The sequence below is a fragment of the Phalangium opilio genome, unplaced genomic scaffold (genome assembly GCF_054372755.1).
Source record: "Phalangium opilio isolate 3A_F unplaced genomic scaffold, DU_Popi_V2 ptg000013l_1, whole genome shotgun sequence".
In the NCBI taxonomy this organism is placed as follows: domain Eukaryota; kingdom Metazoa; phylum Arthropoda; class Arachnida; order Opiliones; family Phalangiidae; genus Phalangium; species Phalangium opilio.
In genome coordinates, this window is record NW_028324148.1 from 14,222,203 (window position 1) to 14,240,195 (window position 17,993).

The following is a 17,993-nucleotide window of genomic DNA, read 5'->3' on the forward strand; positions in this document are numbered from 1 at the left end:
GTATTCAATATAGGCATCGTTATTAGGCTTAGCAATAACCCGTCCGAAAAGCCAAGTTAGGACAATTTGAGGACATTGAGCAGTCGCCATTTTTAGGGCAATGATGGCACTTGATACCACTTGATCCTATGCACTTGATAGACGCCGATTTTTAGTTTGACTTTCAAAGTTTCAAGGGCATGAACCTCGGTCGATAATTCTTTTTTGAGACTTTAAAGACATTAAAGTTGAAAGTGCTTATAATTTGTGTCAAAATTAGTATAAATCCCGATTATTTTGCTGCAAAAAACGCCCAACCAGTGGATCTTCCGAATATAATAAATTTCAGGTCGAATATTTAAGGTGAGTTTAAGTTTTGAAGTTGGTATTCAAAATACGCTTCGTGGACCGTTAGGCTTAGCATTATTCCGTCAGAATTTCATTTTAGGCCTTGGTCATCTTAGTTAATAAAGTGAGGTAGGGAACCAATGTAATAGAAGAAAAGAATGACATTGCAATATTAAAAACATAGATAAAATTAAAACAAAGTTAGGAATAATCTTCATTTATTATTTCAAATATTTAAAAATATTTCAGGATGGATGTATACAATAATGAATAATTTTAATTATTCCTATAATAAGTACGAGACCTAAAAATTAGTTTAAAGTATATTTTGGGAACTTAACATTTATTTTCCCAAGCCTACATAATGCGATAAGGCGATAAATGAAGCTATAGTTGACGAAATGCCAAGGCTTAATACAGATATAAACGCGCATTGTAGAACTATTTTAGGCATTATGCTCTACAATTTATTAGTTCAAATCAGTTCAGTTTCCAGTATATAAGGCAATCTACGTTATATCGCGAATGCAGCAAAGTCTGATAGAAGAAAGTAAAGTAAAATTTAAATAACGCGAAAATGGAGATGATACAGGATATATTATTATTATTAATAGTAAGAGGGCGTTGTGAACTTTGACCTCCGCCTCTTAAGGTTAGGGTCTATAAACATAAACTTTACTACTACGCAATGAGGTTCTTCTTGACATATCCGTCGAAGACTTCCTTCTGGTTTTAACATTAACCGCCTTCATGTGTTCTTGTGGTTTGGCATACGTGATTTGCGGTTGTTGCCAACTCATTTCGATATTGTCGCGACGATGCAAAACTCCAAATACGTCCTCGTGGTATCTACCTTCATCCTGGTCATTTAAATATTCAAATAATAATTAGTTTCTTAAAGTAATTTTGCCCTATAAAGCATCAAATTCAGCTTTGAAGTCTTTCTTCAAAGTTATTATGACAAGTTTAAAGTTGAGATGGGTTATTCTTAAACAGAGTTAGACGAAGGGAACATTACTAAGCCTAATCTAAACCCCAAACAAACCTATAAGTAAATTTAATTTTTATCCCGAAAAACGGAGCCCCATTCCTAAAAAACCTAACTTAAAATACTATGAAGGTCAGGATGGCGGTCATCATGACCTTGACTCTTTTCTTAGAGGTTATGATAATAATTCCTCAAAGTGCAAGGCCTAATTGATTTTTTTTTAATAATAATGTCCGCGGTCATGATTGAAAAATTATCATGACCTTGAAAGAACTTACGAAGGTGAAAGGTTATCTTACCCATAATGATTGTATCAAGGTATCGACTTCCTTCTGAGCTTGACTCGATTCGAGCTCCATAATCATTTTAATGGCGGTTTTAACGCCATCGGACATGACCGCGTCACCGCAGACGTACAAGTGACCTTTTTGTTTCACCAGTAATTCGTAGACCAAACTGCTTTCTTGCAATAGAGCGTCTTGAACGTAAACCTTAATAAGTTAAAATAATTTATCATCATTACTCGCTGTTTTAATTTGTCAATAAAGTTGTCACACGTCAGGGAAAGTATAAAATAGTCAGGGAATTTAGAAATAGGCCAAAAAGTAATTGAAATTTAGGGATTTAGTTAATTAAGGAAAAACAGAGTGTTTTAAATGTCACCTGACAATTTCATCATCTGAAAATTCAATTTGTGACAACCCTCTCTGGTTAAGGTTTTACCTTCTTCTGTCCCGGTTGTCTGGAATAAGCCGTGACCACTTTTTGCAGGACACCCTTTCGAAGTAACGGAGTTGTCTCGTGGCTATAAATGTTGTCAACGTTGGATTGTCGACAACCGAAAAACAGGACGGTCTTGCCGAAGGGACCATCTTGCGTCGTGCCGGCCACTTCATCTCCTTCGTCCTCTTCGTCGCTGGACTCGACGATGTCCGCCGGTTCCTCAATTGTTCCTGACATCTTCAAGTCGTGTTCCCTTTGCTGCCAGAAACTTCGGAATGGAGCGATGCCGCTACCGGAACCCACCATGATGATGGGTAAGTGCTTGTCTTTTGGAAGGTGGAACGAGTTCGCACTGTCAAAGAGATTCACAAAGTGACGCGATTAACAATAAGTAGCTTACGATAAGGGAGTATTTATTAAGTCTGCGACATTATTTAAGTCATAGTGTCAATACATAAGTACTTACTGTTTAACAAAACACGGGACATCTTCTTGAGGGAATCCGTAAAAGTACGATGTACACACTCCTTGATGCAGAGGTCCTCTTCCCTCTGTACACAAAACGACAATTGGACAATTACTTTATCGCTGTCTAGCAATGACTACGGGGGCTTTTTGACCCTGACTCTACGGGGGGCTTCCAACCGTCACTTTACTGGTGACCATAATTACCTTGGGTGTGGTAGTTCACAATGGACATTGTTAAATGTACTTCATTTGGAGCTACGACTCTGGAGCTACTAATACTGTAATATCTGGGTTGCAAGTACGGTAGTTGAGTCAAAATGAAAGCGGGTGTCAACTTAATGGACGGGAATTCTTCAAGTACTTCCGCGAAGGTTGGGTACTTGAAATTTCTCCATAATTCAAATTCATCAATGTCCTGTAATTGCGAGTTATTTATAAGTATTAAGTACTCAACACGGTGTGTTTTCATGTGGTATTTAATATAATTACTTTGGCCAATCTTCTGAGCCGGTACTTGTCCCAATTTTGAGACGTCATATCGGACAGTAGATTCAGGATATGGGAAGATGGGGGTGTTGTAATGTCCAAGTATCTGGTCAGGGCAGTTTCCAAGGAACATGGTGGCAATTTGGTGATAGTTTTCCATGCACCGGCTACCAAACGGAAGTAATTTATTAAGATTAGGTCAACAAGTTAATTTTGCTTCAAGTCAGCCCATTTTAAAATATCTTACACGAAAGACATTCGACTTTGACTACGTCATCTTCAAAACCGAATTTTCTTAAATGGTCCAATATCGAGTCGACTTGTTCCGCTGGGTTCGCCGGGAATACGCCCAAATGGTCACCGGGTTCATAATCCAGATCTTTAACACCGCGGGTGTCCAAACGTACCAATATGGTCTGTCGACTACGTACAACAAAGCAAATTAACACTTGAAGGGCAAATCTCATTCAAACTGCAATTTTTAAGTCTAATTTTTTGAGGTAGAGAGTATTCTTCTCTTTGAAATAAGACTTAAAGCAAAGCGCGGGTCCAGTGGAACCCCTTCAAATGTGACTTTCCTCCTGAACTCCTTGTTTAGCTTGGGAAGCACCAAGATACCAAACAAAACCGGTACCGAACTTTGGCTAAGTCCTAAAGTTCCGCACTTGCTCAAACGTCACAACAGAGAGGAAACAAAAATCAGAGAGCTTTCTTTACGGCCACTATTCTTAACGAATCACGTGACGCCTCGACTGTGCGCCGAGCTAGGTGCGCGTGAGAGAGATATTAGGCTGTGCCGTTATAGTTATCTTCCCCCCTCTATCTATGACTCTACTGGGGGTCTACACTATTCTGAGGGAATAATGGGGTATCTTATGAGACACCACGAGCCAACTTAACGAAGTATACTTTTTATTTCTATCGATGAACTTTTGAGACTTACTCGGAATGCCTGGCTTGTAATCTGGCTCGTGAGAGCACCCTACACGGATGAACTTTCTTGTTATGTAATCGGGACAATTCCGCGTAGAGGTTATGAACTTCGGTTCCACGGACTCGCATGATTCTGAAGTTCTTTGGATCCCAACTTTCGTCTTTCTCGAAGACGGCCAATGAGTCATCCATGTCGATGTTAATGGCGTATGACGTGCAGGCCACTTTGTATAATTGCTCGGCCCATTGGTTGAAGGTTTGTTCTTGACCTCTTAACTCGTCGCCCAAGCCCACCGGAAGTAGTCTATCACCTCCTAAGGAGGCTAAGGCGTCATCAACGTCTTTTCCAAACGCGCAGAATGTCGGGTATTGAGTTGATCCAAGGGCAAATACTGAATATCTATTTGCAATGATAAATATAAATAGTGAACAGAGTATTTAGGCATATTTTGAAAATCAGAAGTATATAATGCTTCTCCTTGAGAGAAGTGTAGTGTACCACAAAGCGGGAGGGGAACTTAAGTATTTAGAGGATACAGAGTGTCATCCTTCTTCTATTATCCCCTTACTATGGTAATTAACATCTGTACGTGGTGAAATACCACCGCGTACTTGCAATCTCACCTTGTATCTTGAAATTGCATTGACTTTGTCTTCTGCGCTTGTTGCAAGTCTTTCCAGAATGCCTATATAGTAAATAGTAGTAAAATAATTAGGTTTTTTTAGTGTACCTATTTGTTAATTGGGTTAATTACTTTTCCATTGTCCGGTGCCTCTCCGCTACCAAAAGTACTGGCAACCACTATGATCAAATTCTCCTTTATCAAGTCGTCAACCTCGTAATCGGACATGCACATTACGCGGACGTTGAAGGCGTTATGCAACAATTTGCCTAATCTTTGAGCGTATGTCTCTGATTTTCCCGTTTCGGTCGCGTACAATATGACGCATTTAACTCGTTTGTGTCTCACGAGGCTCATTAAGGACGTTGCGAATAACGTTGCCCTGCAATTGCAAATATGTAGTTGAATTGGGCCTACCATTGGTTCAAGACAACTTTGATAAAAGTTGCATTTAGGTTTAAATTACTTGAAAATGGAACCCGTTCTGTATTTAAGCGCTGAACTCTTCGATGATTTTCGCCATTTGTAGGTGATCCACGCTTTAACCTTTAATAGTGAAGTAATGACAAAGTTTTAGCGCATCAAGGTTAAGTAATATATTACCATAAATTACCGATGGAACGGTAACTTCAATTTTAAATTACCGTTGTTAAAAATAATTCCGAGGGAAAACCTACCTGATATTCGTAACTGGGTTTCAAGTTGTAACAGATCATTTCTTGGTGGTAAACGGGGGTAATACTACCACTTATGGGTGGAACCACCCATACCCAATCGGCGGGGCAACCGCCTCGAAGCTTCTGCTCAGTTTCCATGTGTTTCATGAACGTTTCGGCAGCGGTGTGGTGGTCCACGATGGTAACTCGAGCTTTCTGTCATTTCATGAATAAATTTGATAGATAATACTTTATGAATATAGACCATTCCATTAATTCCAGAAGAGAAGCAAACACCACAGGGGCGGGGGAAGTCACCTTCTTGGGCTCCGTCTGGTGTTGCCTCTTGCTTGGCAACTGGGAAATAACCCAAGAGAACGCCCCCTCCCGCCCCTTTGTTTGGTTTCTCTGCAAGTATTTAATGGAATAGTCTATATCAAAATGACTTACTTGATAACTGTATAATACTGCAACATTGACTTCAATAAGGACTTTGTCCTTCCACAAATTAGTTGGGGAGGACATGTCTATACCCATTTTCGCCGCAACTTCCTGTAAGTGTTACCATAAGTAATTTATAGACACAATAAGTAATACGTTTCCCATGTTCGTAATGTTCAATTTCCCCTAAAGGGCAAGTCTCATTTAAAAACAAATTTCGTTAAAATCGGTTTCAACAAGATACTAATTTTTGAAATAGTTTAAAAACCCCGTTGACCCAAAAATTTAGCGTGATTTTCGAAACGAACAGGAACTATTTTATTTCCCTTTCTGCGCCATAATTACGTAACAGTCGCGCGCTTCAATTTAAAGTTGCAAACTAGGCTTAGCAATAATATTACGCATAAGAATAGGCCTAAGAATAAGCCTAAGAATAAGCCTTATTTCTTGTGTAATTTTCACCTTCACGTCACCTTAAGGTAATGTGGGATTTTGAAGGTTTTGTGTTGCGGGAACAAAATTTCTTATTAGTAAATCTAATGTTTGATAAGGTAATATTTTTTTAAATTTTTAGAAAAATTATGATTGTTGTATTTATGACGTATTTCAAACAATTTTTACCGACCCGCTGCCGATGCCTTCTTTATTGTCAATTTAATGTGTGACTTACTTCGATTATGTTGTATCTTTGAGGATCGCAAAGATCCCTGGCCCCAACCTCGGAGCCCATGTACCATCCGCTGAAGGGTGCCGCTGTAAATTCGATACCGCCGATGTCGAACATCATATCGGAGACGGCGGGTACCGCGTACCATTCCAAATTCATTTCGGCAAACCACGGGTAATTGGGATGTTCCAATTTTATTCGTAATACCAGTTCTTCCGGAATGTCGAAGAATGTCGGCTCTTCACCGGGAGCCGAAAATACCCACGGTAAAATGTCGAATTTGCCACCTTTGCCCTTCCAACCAAGTCTTTGACAAATCTAGAAATTTGGGCAGAAAATATAATACAGTTAGTAGAAACAAAGGCACCCGGCGTTGCCCGTCAGCCCGCACTGGGGCGGACATTTTAATTAGTTTTTGGGACGACATTTTTTTCAAGATGGCGGAAATTCAAGCCTAACACCATTATGCCCATCTATAATATATAGGTTACCACTACACTAAATATTAGTTAAATCGGTTGAAACGCGCAATGAACGTTATTTCTTAACGGTTTTATATTTTACTGGCCGCCATTTTTCAAGATGGCGTCAAATCGAATTCCAAAAGCCATAAAGCGTGTCTATAGGATATATTGAACCAGTGTACTAAATGTTGAAGAAATCCATTGAAATGCACGAACGCATGTCTAAAAAAATGGTTTTCTGGCCATATCCCCTAATTGATAACCTAATATGGTCTTATTGGGAATTGTTTGTCAACGCACTATGGTTTCGCACATACCCTAGTGAATTGAACTTTTCCTGGATCTCCAATAACACTCCCATCCTCCTGTTGGTAACCGGCGTAAGACAACATTTGCGGTGACCAAACTCTGAAGTCTTCACGACCCTCCATTCGTGGTGGAAAAATGGTTATCATGGACCTAAAATAAAAAGACGTGTTCAACAGACTACGTTTTCAAAAGTCCGCTGTAGATCATAGAAGCTAAATCGCGAGAACTAGCTTTCTCTTTTAAATGGAACTAGGCGGCAGCGCTTAACAATCCCCTACTACCAAAGGGTAGGGGCGTGTGCAAGGTACGCTGGGAGACATTCATTTCCGCGTATGGCCCACTAACATTGCAACTCCATTTCAAATCTCTCTCTATCAGTTTCAAAACATGACCCGGTGTTATTTGTTATTGTACCTAATATTGCCACCATTGGTAGCGTACTCTAAATGTTTGCACAATGCCTTGAACATATCCTTTCCACAAGTGGCGCTACGGGCGTCTTGTAATTCCAGGTTTTTCCATTGAATTCGACCGATGCAACGAGAGGCGTTTCGCCAAGCTAGTTTGGCACCGTAACTGAGTTCGTCTTTTGTCGGTTGCCATATACCCGTTTGTTCGATTTCGTTTTTAACTTCTTCTAAACGGTACTCGTAATCAGCCTGGTTTAATCTGAATTAAAAATTAGTATTGTAATTAAGTCTGTATACAAATTTTTAAGACTATGAGGACTGGTACCATTTACACTGCAGGAGACCAGGCTACTTGGTACTGTCTTTGTCCTCAAAGTAGCCTGTCCTCATGATGTAAATGGTATCATTCATTCTAATCTGAAAACTGTGTATGGGTAAAGTGATGGTACGCTATTGAATGTTTACCGTTTTTGTCCTTGGTAATAAACTTCGAGAAATTCCTTGGCTTGCGTAACGACTTCCTCGCGTGGTCGGGGTTCTCCTGGTAAACGAGCCTTTGATTGGCCAGCCATCATAGACCCGACGCAGAATTTTTCCTGACATTCTATTTTCTGCGTTAAATATATTTTAAAAGAACTTAAGTTTCGAAACTAAAACTAAACAAGAAATTATATTTGTAAGTGACATAATTAATTCATAAATCCGTAAGATATGTTCCGTAAGTTTGTCACTGGTTACTGAGAGGCTACGTTAACGGTAATAGTTAGTATAGGGCACTGTAGGTTAGCTGTAATAGTTAGTATAGGGCGTTTGTAGGTTAGCTGTAATAGTTAGTATAGGGCGTTGTAGGATAGCTGCGACATAGGGGCTAGCCACCACCCCTCTATGCATTGTAAAGGGAACCCCACCTGTAAACAAGCCATGGGCTTAGTGTCGACATCCCTTCATAGATTATTATTTTAATTTTAATAATTACCTTAAGCAAACAATAAAACGAGGTTAAATAAACATAAAATACTGCAGTTTATCTTTTTTTTTAAAAAAATAGCCTATAAACGTTAATAATCTTTCAAATTAGATTAATAAGGTAGTCGTCATAAAGTAATCGTCACTTCAAGTGATTCATTAATTAACCAGGTATCTCTTATCGGTCGTTTACGCATTTTAAAGGCCGAGTTTCAGCGCAAAAAGGGTTCTAGCGAATATGAAAACCGTACTTGGAGATGAACAAATGGAGTCCTTGTTGGGACAATATTTTGAGGGATTCTGTACCTAACTGAAAGCCGTGCATTGCGTTTCTAACTAACTGAACATAAAAAATATTAGAGGATTTCCCGTCAGAGGGGCGCAAAAATATGGGTAGAAAATTTAAAGTGCTTTCTAGTGTTTGTCTTCAGTTAGCTAGAACAAGGACAAAAGAGGCAAGATGGAGTAGAAATAATGATGGTTTTGCTATCTGCGGCGATGAACGTCTCCCAGTGTACCTTGCGCACGCCCCTAGCCTTCGTTAGGCGATTGGTTAGTGTTGAAACGTACCGCCCGTGTATTTGTATAAGAACTAGCTTCCATTTTTAAGACACAGGTGGCGTCCTATATAGAGGCAACGTTAGAGGTATGGGGGTTTCAACTCCATCCATCTCTCCTTCATGGCTTGAACCCTTGCAACACCTGGGCATTGTTAGTGTCGATGCTAGTTTTTCAGAACCTCGTTTGCATGGACCTCGGCCTTTAATTGCTTTTAGGATTAGCATAATAAGGTAGCCATAAAAATAATCTCCGCTGTTAAGTGATTATTTAGATTACATATATTAGTCATATGACGTATTTTTTCGTCTGGAAAAGATAAACTTGTCTCAACAAACACGCAATAAATTATCAAATGTAGGAAATGGTTTTCTTTATGGACCAGAGATGAAGCGTTTCATTTCTTCTCAAGGACGACTTTTCAGCTTTATTTAATTATTGTTATACAATATCGACATGTTAGATTGAGAACCTCTAAACTGATTGCGTCCGCCTTTACTAAGCTCGTAATTTTATCTAAGGTTGTTCATTGTCGATGTGATTGAAATGGTCTGTCGAAAATCGCACGCCTAGACAGCGTGACACGTTTTTTTTACGATAGACTTAATCTCTTATCTTTATTGAAACGTTATTGTTAAGTCAATATTAGTTTGATAAGATTTATTATTTAATACCTTTAATATGAAAATTATTTATTAATTATGTTTAATTTGATTTAATTTCCATTTGAATTAAATCAAATTAAATTAATTTTTGGATTTTAATTTAAGCTTGCGTGGACGGATATTAGATTAGATCATGATTAATGAAAGACTCTGTTAATTTATTGAAGGGGTCATACGTAAAACACTCCGCTAGTCGTAATTTGTGTTAGGGGTGTATCCCCTGTTGGGGGGAAAATGCCATAAATATTACGTTTTCAAGACGAAATTGGCCTTAGAAAGACACATTGTACTTAGGTAATTTAATTACCATCCCTAATTAGACCACAGTGTATGTAAGATATGACTGCTACAAGTCTGACCTTCAATCCTTACGTAGCATTTATGCTAGCTAGGTAAAGTGAAAATTATTTTGGGTATATATTTGAATTTAATATCGTGTCACTAGCACTTTAATTTTATTCAGGAACCTTTGTTGATAATTAGTGATAATGTATTTTAATATTTTATCTAACGGAAGCTTAATTATGAAATCTCTCTCTTAAATCAGAAATACTCCCTGTTTGTCAAGTATTTCTTTCGAAACTTACCGCACCCTTTCAGTTCCCCCCAGGAAGTGGTGTGATGATACACTAACTTACTTTCACGTTTGTTATCGATAACATACTAAAACATTAGTTGCTTCTACATGAAATTTAACACCTCACAGGGTGACCAGACTTCCTATTTTTTCTTATACTTTGAAAAACCTTTTATAGTTGAAGGTTTACTCCCATATTTCACTTAATTCATATCATTATGTTATTAGATTGTAAGTCAGCATTGGACTTTTTTAATTTTATTATTGTTTAAAATATTGCTCTTCGAATTTTACTATTTGTTTTGTGAATGGTGTCCCAAATTTAACTCGATGTTTAATGGTAGGGTCGTTTTTAAGGGGAGGTCATTGATTAGCTAGGTTTATTCGGCTATATCAAGGTCACTCGTAATTAATTCCAGAGCTCTGCTTTAATGTTAAATCATATAACTACAGGGTTGGCTAGATCAGGAAGTTTAATGTTATTGGGATTAAAAGTTCGGAGTATTTTAACAATTTTTATAAAACAAGGTCGGGGTATTTAAGTTTGAGTAAAATTCTCGAGTTTACTCAAATTTTTGATAAACTTTGTACAGTGTTGAAGCAGCATATAGGATCTTACAAAAACAGGGTGTTTCTGATAAATCTGCCATATCAGATGACATTGTTTATAACGCAATAATATTCTATATTCAAATACCTCTTTTAACAATAACAACTATGGCTCTTATTTGGCCCTATAAATAATTAGGAGAAAATGAACTGCTGGAAATAAAGAGTTTAAAAGCTAACTTTGTGTGCCACCTACCAATTTGATAATTAAAAAGAAAAAATTACCCAATTATGGCAACCCTTAACTACAATTACTTAAAAATTAATATTAATAATCAAGCTTACCTTTGCGAAATAACTGCTGTGCAAGGTATCGGCGAATTGCTTGCCAGTTATAAAATTGGTCAATTTGAAACCTTCGGACATTGGACAGCGGCTAACCAGTTTACGATCATCGTTGACCTTCTTCTCTTGATCAATCTTCATCTTGATTTTTTTTTACAAAAATAAAATAAATTTGTTAAAAAAAATAATTAAACAATTTTTTTTAACGAGACCCGGTGCTCGAATTAAATCAGGAAAATTCAATGAAAAATCATTAAATTTTCAGGAGATGATAATATGTTAAGTGAAATTCCCCTGACTTAATAAGAATGTCAGGCAATTTCAGGTCTGTTTTATACCTCTATTTACACCCCTGCCTCGCCCCCCTTTCGTTATTTGTCAAAAGAACGAAAAATTTTAAGGCGATCTTTTTTTTTTGTTTAATATTAACACTGTTCGTATGACGTCATTAGATCCGCGCAGGCGCAGTAGTTATCTATTATTTTATTACTTTCTCCGGTATTTACTTCTTACGGATGATTGAGGTATCTGTAGTTACGGTGTTTTTTGGTTTTGATGTGGTTTGGTTTGGTGTGAAAGAAACTGTAGGGTTTTTTGCGGTTTTTGTTCCGTTCGAGGGGTTCGTAACTCCGGTTATGCGTCATCAATGTCATGGGTACTAAACTCAAGGGTAGAGCTTTTAAGATAAAATTTCAAAGTGAGTATGAAATGGACAGACAACTACGTGTTGATTAATTTAAAGATTTAAATCATTAAAGAAACTTGCCACGCATGGTCTGTTTATTATATTGTTTTAATGTTTAAAAGTCAGAAGGAATTCAAAAATTTGCGTCGGGAATTTGAAAATATACGTAAATTTCTTGTACCAGGGATAGATTTAATTTCAGAAGGAGGAATGGAGAACGGTTAGTATTTACTTCAGTCCGACTCATAGACCACCCAGTATAGAGCCCCTCCCTCCAACACGTAACGAAGAGTTTAAATGATCTTATTGGCTCACTTAAACTACGTTTTGCTGACGGGGACGGCGAAAAATACGTAATTCCTTTTTACCTCTGTTGCTATGGCAGGTTTCATACCCCTCTGTCCCGGGGAAGGGGGTCCGGGGCTTTGACGCTCGCCCACTTTACTCTGTTCTCCATTCCTACTTCTAAAATTAAATTATCCCTGACAATACCAAAAATCAGTATAAGATTATTTATATACCGTTTCACTATCCCTTGAAAAAATAATGAAGTTACTTGGTTTTTCTCGAAGATAACGACATAAATAACAATAAATTTACAAATATGGGAATACAGTTAAGGGGAGGGCGGCTGTATTGTCCAATGGCAGGAGTTTCTTATTGTTGCTGATTGAAAATTTCCCCCCGTTTTATTGACGTAGGCGGTATAGTCGAGTGTTTTTACCTCTCCGAGTGACGATGACATCGCGGAGAGGTATTACACTGGACGTTTCAGTAAGTGTGTCTGTTACAGCGTTCCCAGTTGGCAAATCGGAGCAAACGTGTTCGCAATATCCGGACCGCGTTCGCAGTTGACAGAAAGCAATATTAGCTTCTACCAGAAGTAAATTTACTTCTGCTTCTACTCCATTATCATCGTTAGGGTTGAGATTTACGCGGTGATCGGCTGAAGCAAGTAGTCCACTTAGCCTTGCGTAACCGTATCGTTACCGTTTTAAGTTCGTAAATCATCCGAAAGAGGGCGTCCATTACCTAAGTCCGAAAGCATCGTTTAAGAAACGCTATCAGATGGCGTTCTGTACGTATTTGGATACGTGACGTTACGATAACGGTACAGTTTCACAAGGCTTAGTGGACTACTTGCTTAAGGTTACGAAAAACGTCTACCCTCCCAATGGCAGGGCTTCCACCAAAGATAAGAAAATGCGGGTTTTCTTATCATTTACTTTGAATCAATCGCCTTATAAATTTACAAAAATTGTGAAGGTGTTCGCTAGAATTCAAACGTCAACAATAGCTATGATTAAAATGATTTTAGGAATAAAGTTTCTTAAAACGACTTAATTAGAATTAAAGTAGATTACTGACGATTAAAATAATTAATTTCAATTATATTTATTTAATTATTTAAGAAAAACCTCTTAATTGAGAAAATAGCCCTCGTCTCGACTCGGAGAGGTTTATTTTGGTTTTCCCAACTTGTTTTCTATTTTGACTACAATTCGTGTCGGCCCATCACGTAATTTAGTTCGGCCCCAAACGGATTCACCCTATTTCCCTGTTATAACAGTTACGTGATTTATTTAATGTTGTTTTATTTTCATTTTGGTATAAAGCTTTTTGTTTTCGGTTCCGGTTGGGAGTTTAAAGGTGCAGTTCTGAACTGAGGTGGAATTTTCGTCCACGAACGAGTAACAACAACTCGAAAATTATAATAGTCTTTCTATTAGTAACGCTAAAATTATAATAGTCTTTCTATCAGTAACGCTAATAGGTAATAGATATAACTGAATGTTGGCCTCTCCAAGTGCTCAGTAAGCGCTCAAAAGAAAAATCAAGTTTCTTTGCCCTTTGGTTGATAAATCGGGTTGTTATTATCTATTTAAGTCAAAGTTCTATGTCTGATAATCAACGCCCAGGTCAAATTGCTTATATCTAGAGGGCTGAAAATTTGCAGGGAGGTTACTCTTAAGTAGTTGGTAAAGTTAGGCACTAATAAATATTTTTGTTAATCCGTCGCCATTTTGAAAAATGGCGACCTGAAATGTAAATAAACATTATTTATGGAGTAAGGTCCGGGTGTTTCAACGGGTTTCCCTTATATCTAAAGTTCATAAGCTATGTTCACTCCATAAGTTTGTTAATCTCTGGTTACAAACTGGACTTTGTAATTTTGAAGTGAGTGAGGTAGGTCATAGATTCGAGGTAATGCGAGGGAGGCCTGGTGAGGCGCTGCTGTCAAAGGGGACTTAGTAATGCAGACTAAATAGTAACTAGATGGAAGTCCAGCAAAATTAACCACCACCGAGTGTAGGACTTCAATTGACTCGCTTCCGTCGTTCTCCCTAGCTCGAACTAGCTCAAGCTGTAAGTCTCTAGCATTATGAACTTGTATTGGTAGTGTCATACTTATGTAACATATCACTTATAAACGTATGCTCAGAGGCAATGATTTTTGCTATTTACTTTTGAAACTTTCCCTTTGGTTTTGAAGAAGGTATAAAATTTTTAAGATTTATATTGGGGTGAAAGTTTTCTTCGCCGGATTTCACTTTTAGCCTCGAGCCGCGTCGCAATATTTGCCAATGAAATTTTCAACACCCCGTTTTCATCAAAAGCAACCAAGATCCTCTTTTTAGTCCTTTATTTACGATTGATCGTGACGGGAAAATATTTTAAAATTTAAAAGGGAAAGTTCAGATAACATAACATAACATACCTTAAAATAACGTTTTTTTTCTAAATATAAAAGGAATCAAGTATTAAAGGAAATAAATAAATCGTGTCTTATTACAATATGATAATTAGCATTTAATTAGTCTTAAACATGGCAAGGACTACTGCGCCAACCGCCATTGCTTTAGTGACGTCTGCTAGCCAGAACCTCTTACCCCTTACCTCTCTCAGCCTGTGACAATTCAACCAATCCCGTAGGGGTAAGTGGTTCGAGTTAGCAGACGCCACTAAACAAATGGCGGTTGGCGCAGTAGTCCTTGATTATTTTTAAGGCTAATTAAATGTACTAATTATTTTCTGATAATAGAGATCATTTATTTAATTTTAATATTTAATTCCTTTTTATATTTAGAAAAAGGCCTTTCTTTTAAATTAAGGTATGATCAATTATGTTACCTGAATTTTTCCTTTAAATCTTAACATTTAAATCTTGTGTAATTTCTTAATATTGCGCGGTTTGCATTGAAGCCAAAGCTAAGGGACGTTATACATTAATGTATATTTTCGTAGAGGAAAAAGTAGTTCTTGAATTTTGAAGCTCGTAAAGAAGTTACTATATAACTTGGATAAATTTATTGAAAGTAATTGTTCAGTTAATCAGTTAATAGAATTTTCTATCAATGATCACTAATTTTTAAGTAATTTTTGGGTTTTTTTATTGGTTTTTAAATGGGTCATTGCCTCCACGCGTTAGGATTGCTGTATTTCTAAAAATACTTAGGGTAGCCTACATTTTATTTGTAATGAAATTTTTGTAAAGGTGCTTCATTTGCATTTGCATGTGCGCATTTTTGGAGATTTAGTACCTGAACTTTGTAAACTTTATGTTTCGTAATTTTAATAGGTATGTGTTAACGTACGCAATTCTAAAACAATGTTTAATTTCGTAGAGAGATTTTGATGCAATTTTGTGTTTACTATTATATTTAATTCAATTGTCGTATAAACTAGCCGAGGAATTTCATATCAATTCGGTAATTTACTTTTATGAAGTCAAAGTACTGACAAGAAGTGATATCTAGTTTATTAGGGAGAAGGTATAAATTCGCCGGCACATTTCTAGCTCTTTATCTCCAGTCCAAACGTAGCCTGTCCGGAATTAATCCCCGCCTCAAAATTACAACCAGCTTCTCATTGGTTCTTGAGAACTCACGTCAGCGAGACGCGAATGACGAAAATTACAATCATATTTTCCGACTGAGGAGAGGCGAAATAGCCCGACCAAGGATTATTTAAAATGTCTAAGGATAGAACGCACACACAGATCTCTATAGTAAGGGAATGTTCTCTAGTTGTTCCGAAATTTTAACCCATCCCCCTCTTCTCCACCTACTGTTTTGGTGCGTCAAACGGAAAAGAAGTACCGATATGGCGCCACCTATCTTATTATCGCGGAAGCATAGACGAAAGAGAGATAGTTTTCGAAAGCATGCTGTATAGTTCTTGTTCGAATTTTTAACGGTCGTTAAGAACTATTAGTTCAAGATTCAAGAATGAGGTTAGTTCCAAAAAATAATAATTTAATTTTAATAGCAGATTAAAGCAATTATCCTTGATTAAAGCAAACATTCAGTTCAAGAATATATGAGGTGAGTTTACACTAATTTAGTTTAATAGGAAGGCCTTGTTTGAGTACATCTGCTAGAGCAGACGAGAGCGACAAAACTTTCAAGAATCCGATCACGTGTTGACGCTTCAAAATGTTGGCCTTCCGGTTTGCCGATAGTGCCCGCTAGGTACCGTTTGGAACATCTACCTTCGATATTTCCTTCTCTGCGTTTTATCCTTAGACATTTTAAATAATCCTTGGCCCGACCTCCTTTTACGTCCCCACTTGTATTTTAAAAGTGGGACTATGGCGCGCGAATGCTTAGGCAACTTATACCTTCTCCCTAATAAACTAGATAACATTTCTTGGTACTGAGATTGCTGACTGACTCTTATCAACGGGCAGACCAAACCGCTTTACACTTGTAGGAACCAGCTTGATTGTAGGCGAAAAGAGATTGTGACATGCTCGGCAGCATAAGTTACCCATTATGCATTAGTTTACTTGGGCCTAAGATTGCAGCACCATCTATCGCATACCTCAGTTTTTAGCCACAAAATATCAAAACAAGTGTAAATTGAATTTGTTCATAGAAAATAACTTTGGACGGTTAGAGAAAGCCTTTTTTAGAAGTCAGAAAATTTTGAAATGAAAAATAAAATCTATGTCAAATCAAGAAGGGATATCTAGTTTATTAGGGAGAAGGTACAAGATGCCTAAGTATTCGCGCGCCATAGTCCCAGTCACCCTTTCAGAATACAAGGGGGGTCGTAAAAGGAGGCCGGGCTACTTAGCCTTTCCTCAATCCGAAAATATGACTGCAATTTACGTCATTGGCGTCGCCCTGACGTGCACGAGTTTTCAAGATCCAATGAGATGCTGGCTGGTTGTAATTTAGAGCCGGGGATTAACTCCGGACCTACGTTAATTTTGGACTGGAGATAAAGCTAGATTATAAATGTGGCGAATTTATACCTTCTCCCTAATAAACTAGATATCACTTCTTGGTCAAATATTACTAGTTTTTATGTAATTTTTCCAAATTTTAATGCCTTTAAAATTTTTATCGTTGAAATTTAAAACTATTTAAATAGTGCCATCATATAGAAAAATTACCGCAGTAAGTAGGTAATTTCTAAGGTAGATCCGGACTTCGTTCGTGATGCTTGCTCCCACCCAAAGGTCAAGGTCAAATTGATGACGGGGTATTTCCCATGGAGATTTATTTTTTACCGGGTACACAATCACCATCGTAAAATAATACCTTTATTATATGAATTTATAATGCACGATTTAATGGCCTTGTATTTAATCACAAATTGATATTGTACTATTGAAGTAAAAGATCCCGTTTCTCCACATTATAACTTAAATGAACGGCATTTTTCTAAATATAAAAGGAAATATATTAATTAAAATAAATGATCTCTTATTATTGAAAAATAATTAGCATTTAATCATATTTAAAAATAATCAAGGACTACTGCACCATCCGCCATTGCTTTAGTGCCGTCTGCTAAATCGAACCACTTACCTTACCCCTACGGGATTGGTTGAATTCTCACAGGCTAAGAGAGGTAAGGGGTAAGAGGTTCGATTTAGCAGACGCCACTAAAACAATGGGGGATAGCGCAGTAGTCCTTGATTATTTTTAAGACTAATTAAATGCTAATTATTTTGTAATAAGAGATGATTAATTTATTTTTCATTTAATATTTATTTCCTTTTATATTTAGAAAAAGGCCGTACTTTTAAGGTATAATCAGTTATGTTATCCGTGAATGTCGATTGAACCTTTTTACATATTTTTATTTCCTGGTGATTCTAGCTACAAAGCATTCGGTTTTAATCGGAATTTCGGAGGGAGG

General features: G+C 37.3%; 1 protein-coding gene across 3 annotated transcripts; it reads right to left on the reverse strand.

The window, feature by feature from the left end:
- Positions 1–528: 528 nt before the first annotated feature.
- LOC149709390 (nitric oxide synthase, inducible-like) lies at positions 529–11,795 on the reverse strand. 3 transcript variants are annotated; one of them, XM_089864752.1, is made up of 19 exons: positions 11,662–11,795; positions 11,156–11,296; positions 7,961–8,106; positions 7,500–7,754; positions 7,094–7,235; positions 6,316–6,630; positions 5,655–5,756; positions 5,226–5,420; positions 5,015–5,094; positions 4,681–4,930; positions 4,550–4,611; positions 3,936–4,325; positions 3,240–3,415; positions 2,996–3,159; positions 2,711–2,921; positions 2,505–2,589; positions 2,039–2,390; positions 1,615–1,806; positions 529–1,187 (listed from the first exon to the last, which is right to left on the reverse strand). In XM_089864752.1, the coding sequence occupies exons 2-19, from the start codon at positions 11,294–11,296 to the stop codon at positions 981–983; spliced, it is 3,465 nt and encodes a 1,154-aa protein (XP_089720878.1). In that variant the 5' UTR covers positions 11,662–11,795; the 3' UTR covers positions 529–980. The 3 variants fall into 3 exon arrangements, with proteins under 3 accessions (XP_089720878.1, XP_089720877.1, XP_089720879.1); XM_089864751.1 differs by having other exon boundaries at positions 11,494–11,761; XM_089864753.1 differs by having other exon boundaries at positions 11,646–11,750.
- Positions 11,796–17,993: the final 6,198 nt, after the last annotated feature.

Excerpts from the sequence above, each read along its gene's own strand:
- LOC149709390 (XM_089864752.1), bottom strand. The coding sequence starts at position 11,296 with ATGAAGATTGATCAAGAGAAGAAGGTCAACGATGATCGTAAACTGGTT. Across the intron at positions 8,107-11,155 it reads ACAGCAGTTATTTCGCAAAG|AAAATAGAATGTCAGGAAAA; the intron begins GTAAGCTTGATT and ends TATTTAACGCAG. Across the intron at positions 7,236-7,499 it reads ACCAATGGTGGCAATATTAG|GTCCATGATAACCATTTTTC; the intron begins GTACAATAACAA and ends TTTTTATTTTAG.